The sequence below is a fragment of the Sander lucioperca genome, chromosome 2, assembly GCF_008315115.2.
Source record: "Sander lucioperca isolate FBNREF2018 chromosome 2, SLUC_FBN_1.2, whole genome shotgun sequence".
Lineage (NCBI taxonomy): Eukaryota > Metazoa > Chordata > Actinopteri > Perciformes > Percidae > Sander > Sander lucioperca.
The window spans coordinates 16,933,070-16,951,845 of record NC_050174.1 but is presented as its reverse complement, the minus strand read 5'-3'; the positions used below and the strand labels follow the sequence as shown (position 1 = coordinate 16,951,845).

The 18,776-nt window shown below is 41.4% G+C and overlaps 1 protein-coding gene across 2 annotated transcripts in view; it reads left to right on the top strand.

The window, feature by feature from the left end:
* fam172a (family with sequence similarity 172 member A) overlaps window positions 1-18,776 on the top strand; it is a 166,979-nt gene that overhangs the window by 148,032 nt on the left and 171 nt on the right. For both annotated transcript variants that reach the window (XM_031308745.2, XM_031308746.2), the window contains exon 11: window positions 6,441-6,643. In XM_031308745.2, coding sequence (XP_031164605.1) covers window positions 6,441-6,601 — 161 coding nt within the window. In that variant the 3' untranslated portion in view covers window positions 6,602-6,643. The remainder of the gene's footprint in view (window positions 1-6,440; window positions 6,644-18,776) is intronic.

Sequence of the window (18,776 nt, the reverse complement as noted above, 5' to 3'; positions counted from 1 at the left end):
GCTTGGAGAACATTTGTCCTTCATTGCCTAGAAGCAAGAGACAAATAATTTATAAGGAGCAGGATATGTGCTATGTGCACATCTGATTGTTCATTCAAATCTGTCGTGGTTTCTTTCTATTACCAAGACATTCTCACAATTGTGTTTCTTGGTGTAGTCAAGTAAACTTGTTTGTTATGAGCAAACAGTATATCAGTCTATAACTTCAAATTCTCTCTTTTAAGCAAATTACATTTTATAAAGGTGTTTCTTTATTTTTAGCTATGTCTAAATAGTTGTATCCTAATGGCTACCTGATGAAACTGTCTTTGATATAAGGAAAAAAAAGTAAGTTAATTCTGTTTTGGATTCAATTCATATAATTGACTTAAATTGATTCACATGCTGCATATATACAGTGCTAACCTGAATATTCAATTTTAATATTTAAGTTCACTTTGCAAATGATTCATTTTTAATCATTGTTTAATTACATTATTATTCCAATGTAAGAAGTAAATAAGAAAAGGTGCAACTGAGCTTTTTTGCTCTTGTTCCAAAGTGTCTCATCCCATTTTAGTAGAGCAGAGTAAAACAACTGACATTGAGATGTGCTGTCAGAGGCGAGGGCATGTTTGGGCTTTCGATTTTTACTGAAGAGGAGTGGGGAGAATCTGACACTGGTATCAAATAGCTTGCGCTGTCCTTGGACCAGGGTTATCTTGTAAATACTGCGCTCCAAGTCCATAAAAGCGAGGGTCCTTTATGACGGCCAAGGCCACTCATTCACGTTAAAATAAAAAAGCACTCAGTACAGCCTGGGTATGGAGGCGGCAAGTGGGGAAGGATAGATGAAGGGAGGGAACTGAAGGAGAAAGAAAATGTAGAAATACAGTGCTGCACTGTCTTTTGTGTGGCAACCTTGTTGTCACAAGTTTTACTCTTCCTGGAATTATTATGTGGAATGTAAAGTAGCTTACGTTGGATGATGGTTTCAATAAGTTAATGTGATATTCTTCTCTCTGGGCTTTCACTCAATTTTGTTTCTCCATGTCTCTCTTCTGTTTGTATTTTATTCTAAGTAAATACAGAGTCCCCTCAGCGGCCCCTGTAGTGATTTAGGTTACTCATCTCTGGTTGTGTAATGAGTTCTGCCTTGTTTTTGTCTAACAACAACACACAATAATAAGCAAAGTAATTAAAAGCAGTACGAAGGAGATGGAAGGGGGGGGGAGGTGTGGGTGATCCAGCTTACCAACGAGCATTGAAAATGAATTGCATTCAAGAAGCAGCAGTGTATTACTGGTTTGATCAAATGAGCTGTTTAAGTATTTATTTCTGTTTTTTTCTTTTGAGATGCACGTGTGTCTCTCCTGCCCCTGTAGACGTGTGAAGGCTTAGTACCATGTTGATTTTATTAAAAATGAATACACGTAGCATAGCATAAACAAAGTCTGATAATATGTTACACTGTCTGTATGTTTGACGTGGATGTCTTCACCCTTAGTGGAAATTGAGGGGTGGTAGAAGGTGGTGGGGGGGAGGGGGGGGGGGGTAAATTTAGATTTAATTAGCTTTTTGACTGAGGACAGAGTTGAACTGGCAGTGTGGCTGACCGGCTGTCACCTGCCTGGGCTCTCTTTGACCTCGTCTCCAGTGGCAACATGTCCTACCCTCTTCGACAGACAGCCACGTGGGACAAAATGACATTCTTGACCTCTACCCATGTCGGCAAGCAAGATGACAACGCGCAGAGCTGACTGTACGCGCGTGTGCATCTCTTATGGACAACCACACAACAATAGGAACTAATACACGCACTCTGTGCACATACTCACACACACCGTGGAAGATCATCTAATATCAGAGAGCGTCAGGGGCGGAAATCCGATCGGCTGACAACCAGGATACAGATAGCGATTCGCCACCGCTGATCCATGCAACAGATAGTTTCCACAAACAGTAGCCCGGCTAAGGTTACAGCCAGCCAGGGCCCGCACCACAACACACTGCTCTGCCTCATAGCGAGATAAAACAAAAGCTTAGGTTACAGTCGATTGAAAATCGATAAGAAAATACACTGTTATATTTTTGATGAAAACTTTGACAAGAGGAAATGAGAAAATGTTTGCTTCGGCATGCAATATCATGTGCGTCATTCCTGTTAGTTATTCTGTTTTTGTAATTTTCGCTTCATGATTATATCATTGTTCATCTCCTTTTTTGAATTGAAGCTCATTAAATGTTTAACCCAAATGTCAGTATATTTGATTAAGCACTCATAATTGTTTAAAGAAATTCAATTCACACAAAGTATCATCCCTTTACATTTCCCCTGCCTCAAAGTTCTCTTAATAATTTGAATATGTATTTATATTATAAATGAAGTAAAGAGATATGGCCCCCTTCACATCAATGTAATTACGAATCACAAAAAAAGTTTGATTCAAATAAAATAGGCCATTTGTACACAAGCAATTAACTGGTGCAGCTTTAAATAATGTCGCCCAGATGGAAACTAATTATAGTCGGCATGCTTTGATTCTGGCTTTCTGTCGGAGTATCACTCGGGGCGTCACTTTGGCTTTTCAGTCACCTAGCGTTTGTTTTGAAATTTGTGACAATCAGAGCCGATTACCATTTGTAACAGCATGCAGCGTTTGGTGTGGAGGGAAGAAAGCATGGCCCATAGCTATGAAGGAGTTTCCTTGTTTCCTTTTTAACAGCTCAAAAGTCTCCTCCTCTGTTCCCTTACCTCATTGCACGCAAATGATAACAACTGTGTGTGTGTGTGTGTGTGTGTGTGTGTGTGTGTGTGTGTTAGGAGAGCGCATGTTGGATTGTTTGGTGTTTTGGGGGAGGGTAGAGTGGGTATGTGGTACACGGTACATGTGAGCGAATGCATGTGTGAGTGTGTGCCACCCATTAGATGCTTGCATTTGACGAATGTACGTGTGTGTGTGTGTGTGTGTGTGTGTGTGTGTGTGTGTGTGTGTCAGTGTCTTGTGCCAGTGTAGCGTCAGAGGGAGATCAAACAGTCAATTACCTTGAGAGGGCTCTAGTGGCTGGGACAGAGTGGAGGAGGCTAGATATCCAGGATCAAATACTCTCCTCTGCCTGTCACATAATGAGGCAGCCTCACCAGGCGCAGACAACACACACAGAATGTTCAAACACAGGGCACAGGTTAGACGCCGGACTGAAACTCTGCCATGACCTGAGCAGAGAGCACGGAAGGGGAGCTTACACTACAGACCACATACCTGCTTTTTCCCTGCATTACAGCGAAACATCATCACGGAGATGTGTGTGTGTGTGTGTGTGTGTGTGTGTGTGTGTGTGTGTGTGTGTGTGTGTGTGTGTGTGTGTGTGTGTGTGTGTGCGTGCGTACGCGTGCGCGCGCATGCACGCGTGCTCTGCCTCACCTCAAGGTTACAGCCGTCATCATTCTACTTGCAGAAATAATCTCGCTAAGCTTGCCATTGCCTAATGCTAATTACAAACACATTGTGAAAGTAAAGAGAATTTTTTTCTGTACTTCCCATGACAATACCCAATATTATGGAGCGCACAGTAACATCATTATTGCATTTACAACAAATGAGGACATTATTGCATTTACAATAAACTTTATTAAATTAATGCAATTACAATGATCTTGTTAAAAATTAGCACTTAATTGATTTAAAGTTGTTGCAAGAAAGCGCACATAAATACAGTGGGCACTTTATTTTCAAAGGTTGATCAATTAAATACAAGACACAAGTTGTAATTAAACTGATTAAAGTGGAACCGTTATATCTTGTTTTAACAATACATGAAATCAATCACTTGTAAAAGAAAATCTGCTTAGCAGTTGAAAAACTTTATCAGTGAAGGACTTAAATTGAGGATAAAGTAGTGCTCATTGGCTGTTTATGGGTTCACTTTACACGCAAGATACAGCCAGATGACACCTCATCGATCCCCACATCTTTTAAAGATATTACTGTGATTTGTGGCATAGCTGAGGTAATTCTCTCTCTCTCTCTCTCTCTCTCTCTCTCTCTCTCTCTCTCTCCTGGTCATTGGGGTTCCTCCTCTAAATCAGTCATCACATCTCAGCTTTGACAATATCCATTAGGTTCGGCATACTTTGGCTATTAAAGGAAGAGTGGACATAAGCTGTTAAAGGCCTATTTAAGCCAGTGTGAGAGTGGGTTTATGTCTCTCTGTATGTGAGTGTTGTTGGGTGGGTGGGGGCGCTCCACCATATAGAGGGGTGGAGCTTAACACCAGAGTCATTGGAGGGGCACAGGCTCATCTGCATATTGGCACAGAGACGCCCCCCTGGTGACCCCGGACTGCGATGGGATAGGGTGGAGAGGCTGGCGGCGTTCCGGAGGAGTTCACCACCAGTTCAGGGTGAATGAGAGAGCGCTGCGGCATTGATCGCTTCTGCGGAGAAGAAAAAAGAAAAAGGACAAAACAGAAGTAAAAACACTAGTGAGGGAGAGACTGATGAGACGGGGAAAATGGAGGAGGAGGAGGTGGAAAAAAGATCACAGTGCCTCAAATTGGATATAAATGATAGATTAGAGGTGTGAGAGGGCTGTGTCTTTGTTTTCCAGGGATGGGTGTTGTGTTGAGCCCTACACAGGTAGCAGAGTCACTGAGAGCGCGGGGTTATTGACTCCCATGATTGCCAGGCCAGTAAATTTGACCCAAGGCACTGACTGCAGTCTGCTTGCTATATAGCGTGCAGCACAGTCCCTTATCTCGGAGTGATCGAGAGCCCCCTTACATACTCGTACACACAAATTACACACGCACGCACATACACGCACACACAAACTAAACACTCCCCCTGCAACTGAACCCAAATCCACACTCAGCCAAAGACTCCACACTTACCCCCGGTCCAACAATCATACACACAAACACACACACACACACACACACACACACACGTGCATGCACACCATCTCCATTAATGCGTCCAGGCAGGGGTCAATCTAATAAACATGGGGTCAGAGCAGTGGTCATCAGAGGCCTGTCTATGGTGAGAGAGCCTTTAAGGTGCCTCCTTATTGTATCCCTGCGGCCTTCTAGTCTAGCTATTTATAGCCGATCGCATGTACACAGAGAAGAAATGAGGAGAAAGGCAGTGAAGTGAGGAGCAGAAGTAAGGTGATCTTTTTGAATGTACTGCTGATTTGACACATCCACTTGGGTTGTGGTTTTCAACCCTTTTCTGCTGGGACCCGTTGTTTTCATACAACCCTAACTGATTTCAGATACCACGCTTATCCTTTTCTTTAATCCTCCCGAGAAAATTGTAGGGACACCATTTTAATTTTCTTATCTTGAAAACAAATATAGGTTCCAAAAAAAAAAAAAAGAAGAAGAAAACTCATTACTTCAAGGCTTGTGTTCACTCAGCCCTCTGTCTGTAAACACATGTAAATTTTTCTTAGATCCATCTATCAGGGGATAAAACTCTTAATATCATCTTGCGGCAAGGGGGCACCTCAATATGGCTTCTCAAGTCCAGTTAGAGTTGTGTTGCTAAGCAGCTGAGCTGCAAGCCAGCGGCGGCAGAAACAAGCCATTATCTGTTAGCGCTCTCGCAAAATGGTTAGCGAGTAGGAGTAGGAGACGAGTCGGGTAACAGCTGCAGCCACGTCCTGTCCTCATCATGGATGCTCCGATGCAGAGCCGAGGTATTCTGTAGCAGGATTAGCTGGCGTAGGAGCAACATAGAAACTGCCATCGAGTTTGCAAGCTATCAACTAAAAAGCTGACCAGCGATACCGTAACCCCTGAGGTTGACAGGAACCTGAGGCGCATGTGCCAGATTTCAAGCTCCAGTGTAACCCCAACTTGGGAACTGGCTAACCTGGAGGAGGTCAGAGGGAAACCCAGCACTGCTGCCTCCCCCCACCACCGCCAGCCCACTTGATATGCTTACTAGTTACCTCTCTCCCGCTTCTGTATTGCCTATCCTCAGTCAGCCCTTTAGAATGAATGACTACCGCTCCACTGGTTTTGCTTAGTGCCCCCATTGTGCATAACTCTGGTTTTGTTGGAAGGCCTGAGATGGAAAGAGGGACCTGCAGTGGTGTTGATTATCAGGTATCCACTTGGATAAGATATTAAGGGCTGTCCCATTGGACTAATAGGTCATAGGCTGTCATGGCTCTCATGCATAATAAGGCCTTAGACATTCATGGAGCCATGCAATGCATTGTGGGAGTGGTGAGCCTTACAGGACTAAAGTTTTTATGCATTTGCTTTTTTTCACCTTTTGTGTTGCCACAGTAGGTGTATAGCATCCAGACCTCCATGTGTAATTATGTTAGAATGTCCACCATACTCCACCATATGCCCACCATTTTTTTTTTCTATAGCTTTACAGTAAGCAAGTACTTTGTGAACCCTGCTCATACTTATGTTTGTGTGTGTGTGTCTTTTACATGTAGGCACAGAGCGGCATGAGCTGACCTCCTGGGTGAGTTTCAACACCATCTTCAGGTTCTTCAGTGAGGTCCTGGAGGCGAAAGAGGATGAGGAGGCGGAGGAGACCTCCAACACTGTCACCACACGCAGCAGTTCCCTCAAAAACAAACACCAAGATTTGTAGAGGACTGACAAAAATGACTTGGAACAAGAGGAGCGGGAGGGGGTGACAAGGGATCGGGGGTGGGGGTTCCAGATCTCCTCTGCAATTATTTTTTTTCTTCCTCTCCTCCGTCTTCTTCCTGAGTGTCATTTCTCCCTTCCAGCCCTCCCTGGCGGTGCATACACAGGGCCTTGTTGTTCTAAGAGACAAGAGTACAGGGTCACCATGTATACATCACAATAACGTTTTGCATTACTTCTAGATGAGCGCAACTGTCAAAGCAATATGGGCCTGAGTGTTAGCACTTCCCGTGGGCTGTGGCCTGGCTGCGGGTACGGGCCACGGCAGCAGAGATTAAGGCTGACAGGCGCTGTGCACAATGCGCTGTGGTGCACCTCTAATTGTCCTGACATCGGCCTGAACTGAGCTAATGCCCCGCCTGCCCTCCAGTCTGCACTGCTCAGTCTCTCCCTCCTCTCCCTCTTCCCCCCTGGTCCTAAAGCCTGGACTGCTTACCCCGAAATCAGCTGTATGGTATCTTCTGCTAAGGTTTAACATCATTTCAAACTGATCAGTGCCCATCTTCTTCCCACCACAAATGCTTGAACACACACTCTTAACTAGTGACCATTTGTTTTTTTTTAACAAAGGGTGTTGTTTTTATGACTTCGTCATTCTCTAACTTCTCTGCACATGCAGTCAGCTTCTAAACCGGACTTTTCCTATTCAACTTTGTGTAAAATGTGGTTCAAATTTGTACCATATATTTCTGGGATTGCAGTGCTTATAATAAGAGATATATTTTTTTTAATTTCTTAACTTTGAGCTAAATTTGAATGCAATGTCTCATACACACCTTCCTATTTGATTTCTTTTATATTAAGCCAATACTAGAGCTGTAGGTGTTTACTTTAGAATATATGTAGGATTGATTTGCAAAAGTGTGGATAGTCTTTCTTTCTGTGTTTATTATAAATATATATTGTTTTTTTTTCTCAATTTGATATTCTTGAAATTGATGTCTCCGGATGATTGAATATGATGAAACAAATAAAACAAACACAACCTGTGCTGAATATGGAAAATTCCGGGCAGTGAGCATATTTAAAATGACTTAAAGTCAAGCATCAAAATGGGTTTGAGGGATATCTCATTTTAACAGGAGCCAGAAGTCAGCTCACAACACTCATAAAGCCTCAATATATCGCCTTACACGTGTCAGGAAATCCAAGATTTCAATATTATTCTAAGCCTGAATGATATTTCCTTAGATGCTGGAGAAATGTAACATATCTATTTTTTACCCTTCTTTCCTCCCACAGAAGTTCTCTTCTTGTGTACTTAGAAGTGACAAAGTCAGCTCCCTGCTCAGCTGCACATAATCTGACTATGTGACACAAGCATGATAAAAAAAAAAATTCCATGAGGCTAGTGTGCTTTATAAACCACTCAAGGCTTAATGGAATACACTTCTAATGTGTCATGACATTAGTAACAACTCAAACCGGATACTATATCTTATGATACCTTAGACACATTCTGAAATATATACCTTTCCTTTTTTTTTATACTTTAAATAGTTCCCATTGTTTAACTTTTACACTGTGAAATCCTGCCTCTCCTGCCACTGTGTGTATGGTTGAAGGCTTTTGTGGATTATCTTTCTGCTGTAATGAGACAACTGTGGCTGATGGTTGCAGGCCTAATTTCCTTTTAATTTGATTCAGATCTCTCCAGGTTTCGGCAAAGAAGTTAGCTTATTATTTGATTTGATGAGTTTCGTTTCAAGATATCATTGCTCATCTTTCTGCTTTACAGCTACAGTCAGTTCATTTTTTCACTCCATAATTTGTATATTGTTGCCTTAGGAATAAACAAGTCTCTGTTCACTGTTTTTAATAATACCCAGTAAAGCCATATGTGAATGAACCTAAAGATGTTAGAGCAGCCTAAATCCAAAGCACAGTCTGCAAATAAAAGGGGACTCATTTTGCCAATTGTTCTTGAAGACTATTGTTGGTTTATGGTTTATTTGTTGTATTGGTTTAAGGAACACGCCTATTTTTGTTTTATCGCATAAGCCTTTGGGTTTTATATAACTGCGAGTGTTCTGCCTGGTCACATATTTTGTATATATTCTCAAATGTTTTTCTCATTCTCTTTTGATCCATTTTGCTTTTAAACGGCTGTCTTAAGAAATCATTTTGAAGTTGATTTCATTTTTGTAATTCACCTATTAAACCTGTCGAAAGCTAATAAAACGAACTTTTGCAACTTGCTTTTTAAACTGTACATATTTTCCTATTTTATTATAGATTTTTATTCCGTTTTGCTTTTTATTCCCTCGTGGTTTTCTTGCAGAAGTAGATAACTGACGCCGGTGCGGAGTAGCACACTTTGTAGGAATGTGTGGAAAAATAAATCCGCAGCACTAGAAAGTCCGTCTATGGCTGGAACCGAGGAGAAGGAGAGCTGTGCCCGAAAGTGTAAAGCGAGTGCTGAGGGACGAGAAAGTCGAGCCCCGATTGAAAAATGACCGGAGTCATCATCTCACATGACTTCGATGAAATCTAACCGAGAAGGAAGACCAACTCATTCATTTGCTGCCACATAATTGTTAAGTGCCTTTTGTCATGTTTCTGGACAGGCTAAACCACCAATTTCCCTTTACTTCAGTGTTGTTTTTTTTTACTTAAAAGTTTGACATTTTAAAACATGTCCTGTCGAGCTATAGGTCAGCTTCTGAAAGAGCGCAATGTCGGTAAAGGGATTGTATCGTTAGTGAGTGAGTTAAGTAACTCACTAAGTGTTTTAAAAAGGAAAACAAACTATAAACAGTAATTCCCCTCTTTTTGGTCATTAATTTTGGCAAAGTGAGCCCCCCCCTCCAACTCAGCGAGGTTTTACAGCATCATTTGTTTTCACACGGTGAAACCGATCAGGTCATTAAACGCCCCCTCAATAAATCTTTAGAAATCTTTTCCATTAACCCCTGAACAACAAGTGGAACCAGGCGAGTCCCCCTCACACCGTGTCAGGCCGCTGATTAAAGAGAGGCATTCAAACACACACACACACACACACACACACACACACACACGATAGCCTACTCAACTTTCTGTCTTAAAAGTGTTTTCAGAACTTACTAAGGAGAAGACTAATCTAATTTAACAATTCTGTGATATTGAGAAAGACAATATCTTGTAGCCTAGTATTAGTGAGAATTTTCGGAGTTTAATTAAATAACCTGCCTTCTGTCCAAAGCAATGATGTAGTGGCTCCATAAATGATGACCTCCAGTCAGTGATCATCAAGGCAGACGACTAGTAGCCTACACAGCGAACTGAATGAAATATTCGGCCAGGAATTATTGTATGCCTTAAGGCTATGTTCACTATATCTAGTAAGTCTACTTTACCGATTAGCCTATATGACAATATTACAAGTTGTGTAAAGTAAGTTTAGGTCGTTTCAATACAGAAAAAAAACGTCAAGATTTTTGAGTTTCTAAATTTACTCATCTGTGATCCTGTTTCCTAGCATTTGGTTAATAGAAACTATGTCCCATTTATCTTTAAGTGATTCTCTGAGGGCTCTGTGCCATTCACAATGACCACTCATGCATCACTTTGTCACATGTAGCTGTCTCCCCACTTCTAAAGACAGCGATGATCTCTTCATGTCTACGGGGTGCTAGTTTAGGCTCTTCTCGGTGGTTCCCCGGCAGAGAGGGATCCCCAAACCAAACGAGAAATACTCTGATACGTCTCTGCCCATTTTACTCGCTAGAAGTTAGCCCAGCGTGTGAATGTACAATAGGTATGACTGATTTGATTATAGCTTTCATTCTCCTAGCTATTGTCGTCCAGACAGTTACAGACAGCTCCACACTGAATCATATCTACAACAGAAAATAGTATCATTTTAGGATGAAATCATTGCGAATGGGGGGTCTGTGCTCTAATGGCAGATTTTGTGGGTGGGTTGGGTAGGGCCCTTGACATGAAAAAGTCGGGGGGACCCCTGTGCTGCCACAGCCTGATATTTTAATTTTAACTTTAAGAGAGTTGTTGTCACGCTTGCTTGCTCTGGCCCACTCTGATATGCACGCCATCCCCGCAGAAGATGAACTCTTTCCAAAGGATCCAGGCGTTAGGCAAAGTTGGAATGTCACCCCTCTGACAGCCCCCCTTACACACACACACACACACACACACACACACACACACAAACACAACACACGCAACACACACTCTCTCTCCTTCAGCACTCCTCCAGCGGATCACTGTCAGATCACTATTTGCATAATTATATGCTCAGCTCAGAAGAGAAAACTAACCCCCAAATTTTACGGGTCAACTAACTGCGACAATCAGTGTTTTATCGGGTATACTAAGGGCGAAATATCTTTAACAATCATTGTGGAGGAACTCTCTTTCTCTCCATCTCGCCCCTTCTCTATCAATTCAATTACTTTATTGGCATGACTGCTTATCAGAAACAATATTTCTAAAGCAGTTTAAAAAATGTAAATTCACCCCCCACCCTTGCTTCAAGAAAGTCTCTCTCTCTCTCTCTCTCTCTCTCTCTCTCTCTCTCTCTCTCTCTCTCTCTCTCTCTCCCCCCCCCTCTCTCTCTCTCTCTCTCTCTCTCTCTCTCTCTCTCTCTCTCAGTACGTGAGCAAATACGTTTTCGTCTATTGACTGAGGGAGAATGTCTGGCTTAAGCTTGGAGGTGCATTCAAGATTGTATCCCTTCTTTTCTTCCCCTATTCTGCCCCTCTTTTCTCTGCCCCGGCTCTATACTGTGTTTTTCCTCAGCGGAAGAGGTCTTTGATGTAGTAGGGCCTGTGTACAAGAGCACAGAACTCACTGGCCGGTTTCGTTAGACATCATTACATATTCATTGACTTGCAGAGAAACCATTTAATCCAGTGGAAACAACTCCTCTTCAATCGCCTCTCTCCTCTATTCTAATAAGGAGTCGTAGACTGAGACGATACTTGGGGCCGCAGACATCACGTTTAAAGTGTGTGACTGGGCGTTATTCTGAGGGGCGAGGAAGGTGCAGCTCTGCTGAGAGATGCGCGTCTGGGCACAGGTGTTGCACCAAGTGGGGAGTGCTGGGCCTCTTAAGGGATGCAAGAGAAACATGCAAATATATTCTTTAAATTCTGTTTAATGATGTGAATCATTTGATGTGCGACATATCACACATCATATATACATTTTACATTATGCACAACTGCGAAAAAACACCATTGTGGAGTGATGAACTGCCATTAAAAGTTTTTAAGCAGCTCTCCTCATGGGCGCGCGCGCGCACACACACACACACACACACACACACACACACACAGAGAGAGAGAGAGAGAACCATATGGGTGACCCGTTATTTCTCAGCCTTCGCTCTCACCTGTCTTGGTGCTTTTATGAAAACCATAATGTGTGGAAATATTTAACGCAAATCGACTATCCCAGTAAAATTGCAATTCCCTATGTTATTATAAGAAGAGCAAGGCTTGTAGAGAGGTGAAAAACGCCTTTAGAGACCTAAATCAAGAAGAAGCACAGCCAGGTTGAAGTCATATAGGAACATAATACGAATATTACCGGGATATTCGTGTGGTTATTCCTTGATATTTTCTTTTCTCGGCTTTGCTGTCTAATACTTCTAAGTGCCACTACATCAGCACCATGGCCTAATGTGTGTGTGGTGCGTGCTTGAGGATCATGGCATATAAGACTCCGATTGTGGAACAGCTGTTGGCAGAGCCGTTTTACGGTGTTCAGTCCATTTGGCTTTAATGGCAGCTTTCAGGCGCACCGCTACTCTATCCCCTCACCGCCCCCTCAATTACACCTCCTCTGATACTCCGCTGGCCTAAAGACTCCTGCAGTAAAAAACACCCTCTGAAATGCAATACATTTGAAGAATGGGCTCTGACTTTTAAGATTTGGAGCTATACTCTGATGATTTCAGGGAAGCAGTGTTAGGCAAACAGTGATGAAGGAGGCAGGAAAGGAAGTATAACACCGCTCATTGGCCCAGTTTAACCGGCCACCGACGGCTTACTGTGGAACATTGGTCATTTTGTCTTGATGAATGGCAGTCAGAATGAGGGGGCTCTAGGTAGGCCTGTGATCGGGGCCTTTCTCAGGCTGTAAAATGCGACTGGATATCGGAAAACTTAACACCAATAATGTGTGTTATTTAGCACGCTGTAATTGGTCAAATTCCAAACAGCATATTGACAAATGCCAATTTGAATTACGCATGTGTCTATGCGTGTTCTCGTGCCATTTTCTAACATATTTTGCACACCTGGCCAACAAAAAAAGAAACTTTTATAGTGATGCGTGATGCAATGGTTCCCGGTATTTCTTCATTATATAGGTTAGAAGAAGACGTTGAATGGAGTTTGAATCTACTGCTCTCAGACTCACCTGTAAACAATCTCAAAGTGTGTATAGTATATTTGAGTTACATACACATTTTTCATTCTATCCCATCGATTAAAAAACAAATAGTGTTGGTAAACAGAGGACCAATGATTGATCATAAATTATACATTTCGTGTATATACTTAAGTTGATATTTCTACTTAAAATCATAATAATACCGACCTAATACACTGCACTGAAATATTATAATAAATTATGTGGTATTATAAAATCTACGTCTGACCATATATTCTCTATTTTAGAATCTAAATAAACTAAATAAACTAATGTGCTACATCTTAACAGGTAACCAAATAAATACATTTTATTAAACCGAAAAAAATAAATTTAATGAATTCATAACCTGGATAATCCGCTATTATAAACGAGGCTTTTGAACAATAGTTAAATGTATATAATTACAATTATACAATAACATATCAATCGAAAAAGGAAGTGAGTGTAGTGAAGACGAAGCATACATTCATCTTCAACGAAAACACAAATGAATAGTCTTCATGGAATTGTATTCATAGTTTTCTCAAAGTTTACTGAGAGTTTATCTGAAAAAGAGAAAGTGGAATTTCATCTGAAAGTGGCTCAAAGTCCATTTTGTAGGAAAAAAAGATGAATTCTCCTTAAAAAAAACATTGTATTAGCACTAACCCCCCCCCCCAGAAGTGAATTGTCATCCATGAGCACACAATTAAGTGAACAGTCTTATTAAAAGCGACCATAATAAATCGAAGGAGGTCGACTGTAAATGAAACAATATTTTCTTGCACTTAAAGCAACGAAATAATGAGGTATTTCCAGAAATCCTTAAAGTCCAATCCTCCCTAAATCAATATCGCATTGGACTTGGTGAGATATCGATTAGTTGGCGGTTAGAGAAAAGGCCTTGACTTACACTGCAAAAAAATCTAGCCCTTTAACGAATCATCAGCCACATATTTTCTCTTTAAAGAAAAAAAAATCTTGAAAACGTGCAAACTTATAACATCTGGCAGTGTCAAATTAATATGTAATATTTCCAATTTTATTTCAATATTTTTGAAAATGTTTTAAAAATAAGACAAATTAACTCTGACTTCAATATAGACTAAAAGATGTGTTAAAACAACTATTTTTGCAGTGTAGCTCCTGAACTAAACCCCACTATAGCCCGCCGTCTTCTCTCTTTTGGGTTTAAAATCTCTGAGAAAAAAAAAAAGAGAGAGAGTGCAACGCGATATTAAATCACACATTATAGATGAGTTTCATCATGTGGACGCAGCCCTCCGAGGATAAACACGGCAGTGCGTGGGGTAAGAATAAGATCCAAGTTATTATTACTGTGGGTGCGGCCTTTCACTGGCAGCACCCTGCATCCTCATTACATCCAGCCCAAAAAGAGATGAAGGTCTAAATGAAATTATTGCCATCCAATGAACTCAAATTAGCCAGGCCACACCATGACAGACAGCTCGGAAGCAGAGAGAGAGAGGGGGGGGGGGGGGGAGTGGGCTTGCAGGAATATAGGTGCTGGGATTGGCAGGTGTATGTTTTTGATGTGCATTTCATGGTTTGCAAGGCCCCTTAAGTGAAGTTGGGTTCATTTTGAATCTCCGTGGTTAAGCGAGTTAATACACTTGTGTTATTAAAGGGACTGCAGTCACCTTGCAGCTTGCTCTCTAATGCCTAACCCCTCCTTCCCATCCCGACGGCTTACACTTTGTTCCCATCTATTTCATTTCTTTATCAGCCATTCAAATATAACGTTCTCTCTCTCTCTCTCTCTCTCTCTCTCTCTCTCTCTCTCTCTCTCTCTCTCTCTCTCTTTCCCACAATCTCTCCATCCGGTCGAATAGCTTTCTTTCTTGTCGCTAAGGTCCTCATTGTGTTTGCTACCTGAGTCAGCAGGGAGGATGAAAAGAGGAGAGTTTGACGGAGGAAGGGCTAGTTTGACATGCAGGGAGGGAGACAGAGGCGATGATAGGCGAGCGGGGCCCTGTGAGGAGTTGAGTGAATTTACCTTCTCCTCCGGTGGCGCGCTGTGCGCGTGTGATAATGTGTGAAGTTAACGCCACAGCGGCCAAGCCTACTTTATTGCTGTTTATCCCTGCAGCAAAAGCTGTCAGGCGGTGACAGCTCTAATCAGGGCCCTCTTCCCTTCTCTCTGAGATCCCCTCTCAACTCATTCTCTTCTGATCTTTCACGAATGGATTGTTACTGCCATTTATTCTGTGGATAACACATACAATGCATATATAAAGTGCAACTTTCCATTTGTTTACTATTCGAACAATGTCGACATAGGTTTAATTATTTGGTATATTATATATATTATATTATATATTTAGTAAAATAAAAATAAAGAAATATATAGTTGGATTACATTGAGATACATTTTATAACTATTTTCAATGTAGAGAATTTGAAACAAAACTTATAAATTGCAGGTAAAAAAGGGACATCTTATTTTTAGGAACAGCTATTTCACTCTGATTACAATAAAAAAAAAAAACGTATCCAATTAAAATGAAAAAATATTTTCTATGCTCTGCAGAATCTGTAACAAATTAAATGCAGCTCATTTCAGTCAACTGGAGTGCATAGAAAATAAGTTCATAATGACATCGTGTTTGATGTGAAAAGGACTAATACAAGTATGTTTTGCATTTTGTGGATAAAAAAGATCCATAAAACATATTCTTTGATCTTGTCAAGATGAAAAGCACATTGTTTATGCTACTGACCGTGCAACCTTTTGGTCCACAACTATATGCATTATAAATAATTATAGCATTTTAATAGCAGTTTAAATGAACCAAAAAGGCATGCTTTTACCTAAACTTTAGACCTTCCATAACAGTATGTGCATGGATTGTATTACAAACGTATATGTGTGTGTGTGTGTGTGTGTGTGTGTGTGTGTGTGTGTGTGTGTGTGTGTGTGTGTGTGTGTGTGTGTGTGTGTGTGTGTGTGTGTGTGTGAATGAGTGTGTCTGCTGGGGGGGTCTTGATATTCCTTACAAACCGATAAATGAAGACTGTAAAAAGCAAATGAATTAGCACAAGAACTTCAAGTGTAGAAAAAAAAAAAATCTTTATAAAAGCACGAAATCCAGCCTCAGCTGCCCGAGTCTCGAGCAGATAGCCCGCAGAATAACAGTGGACCTAAAGCTATATTTCACTTAGAGCCTTCAATGGAATTGGTGCTTATCTCGCCAACACAGCGCTGCTGACCTGTAGGCTGCAGCATCAGTGCTGTGTGTTTGTGTTGAGGTGTTGACCTGTCAGGGGGGACTTGTTAGGACTTTAACTCCGACTGCTGGCGGTCTCTAGACATCCGGGGGTGGCATCGATTTGAAACTTGTCCTGTCTAATTTGATGATAACATCCAGCCTGCCCCGCCGCAGCACCATGGACAGCGCACTGTCTTGACCTTGCCTTGCTATCAAATTACCCCCGTCTGGGCAACGGTGGGAGCCCAGCACCAAGTTTACTATAGGCTGAGAGAGAGAGAGAGAGAGAGAGAGAGAGAGATTTCTGCTTCTTTCACCAGAGACAAATCTCATCTGAAGCCAGTGCTTACACTCTGTAATACTGTGGTAAATCAAGAGGAGGTTGGCGGTTTACATTGGCTGTTGCGCCAACCGCCTATGTAAACATTACTCAGTCACACTCACACAAATACTTTATTTTATGTTTTTTTATCCTTAAAGGGCCCGGCAGTCCTTGAATGATTTCCTTCAGTGTGATAGTCAACTTAATTTCATTCTTATACACGGAGTTCAAACTGAGGGTCACCTTTCCGGAAATCAACCTTTTCAGGTAGTGGAGAAAGTATTCAGATCCTTTACTTCAGTAAAAGTAGCAATAGTGCAATACAAAAACACGCCCTTGGAAGTAGAAGTCCTGCATTGAAAATGCAATATAAGTAAAAGTCCATGAGTATTGTTAGCAAAATGTACTCAAAGTGTCAAAAGTAAAAGAACTCACAATTCAGAAAAAAAATCCCCCTGTGAGTGTTACTATTATATTACTGCATCATTATATTTGATGTATTAATGTGTAGTTGGTTGAGGTGTAGCTCAATTTAACCATTTTATACACTGTTGGGTTGTTTCATCTTTAACTGTGCATCATATTTTATAAACCTATTCTAGTTTTGGATGTAAAATGTTAAGATGTTAAGTAAATGGACTAAAACAGTTCCCTTACATTCCACTACTGCCTTTTTCTAATATCTCAAATTTGAGTGTGCTTAAAGATCACAGGTTAAAGGTGCATAATCTAACATTTGTGAAGCAGATTGAAAGATTCCATCCACTTTAACAGACTATAAAAGTCATCTGTCTGTCACACCAGCTTCAGAGAAAAGCAACAGTTCTTCATGCGCCAGTCAGCCTTGAAGTCAAACTCAACAGAATATGTACAGTATGTGGACGTCTGGTGAATAAACGTGTGTAGCAGTGCGAGTAAATAGATGCTAAGCAAAAAGAGAAAACAAGTAATTTATATTTTGCAAATCGTCTCAGAGTAGTTACACCTTACACCTTATCAGCTGGTGCACATACTGTGGTAACAAGTTGATTTGTGAACCAGAATTTCTAAAGTTTGAGAGAGAGCCCAAGGCACTGACGGGTGGAGGATTTAGTGATGGAGAGAGAGAGAGAGAGAGAGAGAGAGAGAGAGAGAGAGAGAGAGAGGCTGTTTGATGGAGCTCTGCAGCTTTGAGACAGCTTGTTAATTAAAACCCCAAGAGATGAGGCTCTGCAGCCACCGTCCATATCAGAGCACTGCTAACTACACTGACAGCAAGTTACTTAACAAGCGAGCGACTCAATCCTGTACCGTTTTATCACAGGCACGCAGTGAGATATTTTAATTCGTTAAAATCCCACTGTGGCGGTGAAATATCTTGTTTTCTACTTAAGAAATTATGACAAACCTTCCTATTCTCTGTCATTCCATGGTTAGAGCCCAAAAGGCTGCTTATGCCTCAAAATCCACACGCCAGCTTAAATGTGGCAAATTCGATTAAGGAAGGAAAGAAAGAAATGTCAAAAAAAATGAGTGAATTAGTCTAGACATAGGTTGGGTCGTATTAAATCCTTAGCTTTATATTCAGGCGTTGGAAATTATTTCCAAAATCAAAGTAGCTTGTGATTTCAGAGAGGCAGATATGGCGTCAGTGCAGACACAAAGAGGCAACACTGAGTCAAAACAAAGAGGCTACTGTGTGTGTGTGTGTGTGTGTGTGTGTGTGTGTGTGTGTGTGTGTGTGTGTGTGTGTTTTGTTTTATTTTTGGTGAGTGCGTTTTCTGATCAATTTCAATCGAGGTCATCATACGCTTTGTCCCCATGCATTATTCCACCTTAATTGAACCCGCAACCCGCCCTTTGCCTGCGGGATCTCTGAGCAATTCCAATTCTATATGCATGTGTGAGATGATGGCTTGTTAAGTCGAGGAAAACAAATACCAAGAGAGCCTTACTCAAACACTCAAAATGTATGACGGGCCCTATGCCCATTGTTCCAAAATATAATAGAAATGCTGCTTCCCTCTCTCCCCCGCTCGCTAATAATGTGTTAGCAAAGTGTAGGCCAACTCATGTAAATAGCAGCAAGAGAAGACGTGGATTTGGAGGGAATGAGGTGAAGTCTGGGTTTGTGTTTTCTGGGGGGGCTGCAGGTGGAGAAGCCCCGTATACAGTACCTGATGTGTCACCCAGGATCCAATGGGGGAGGAAGTGGGACTGTGTGT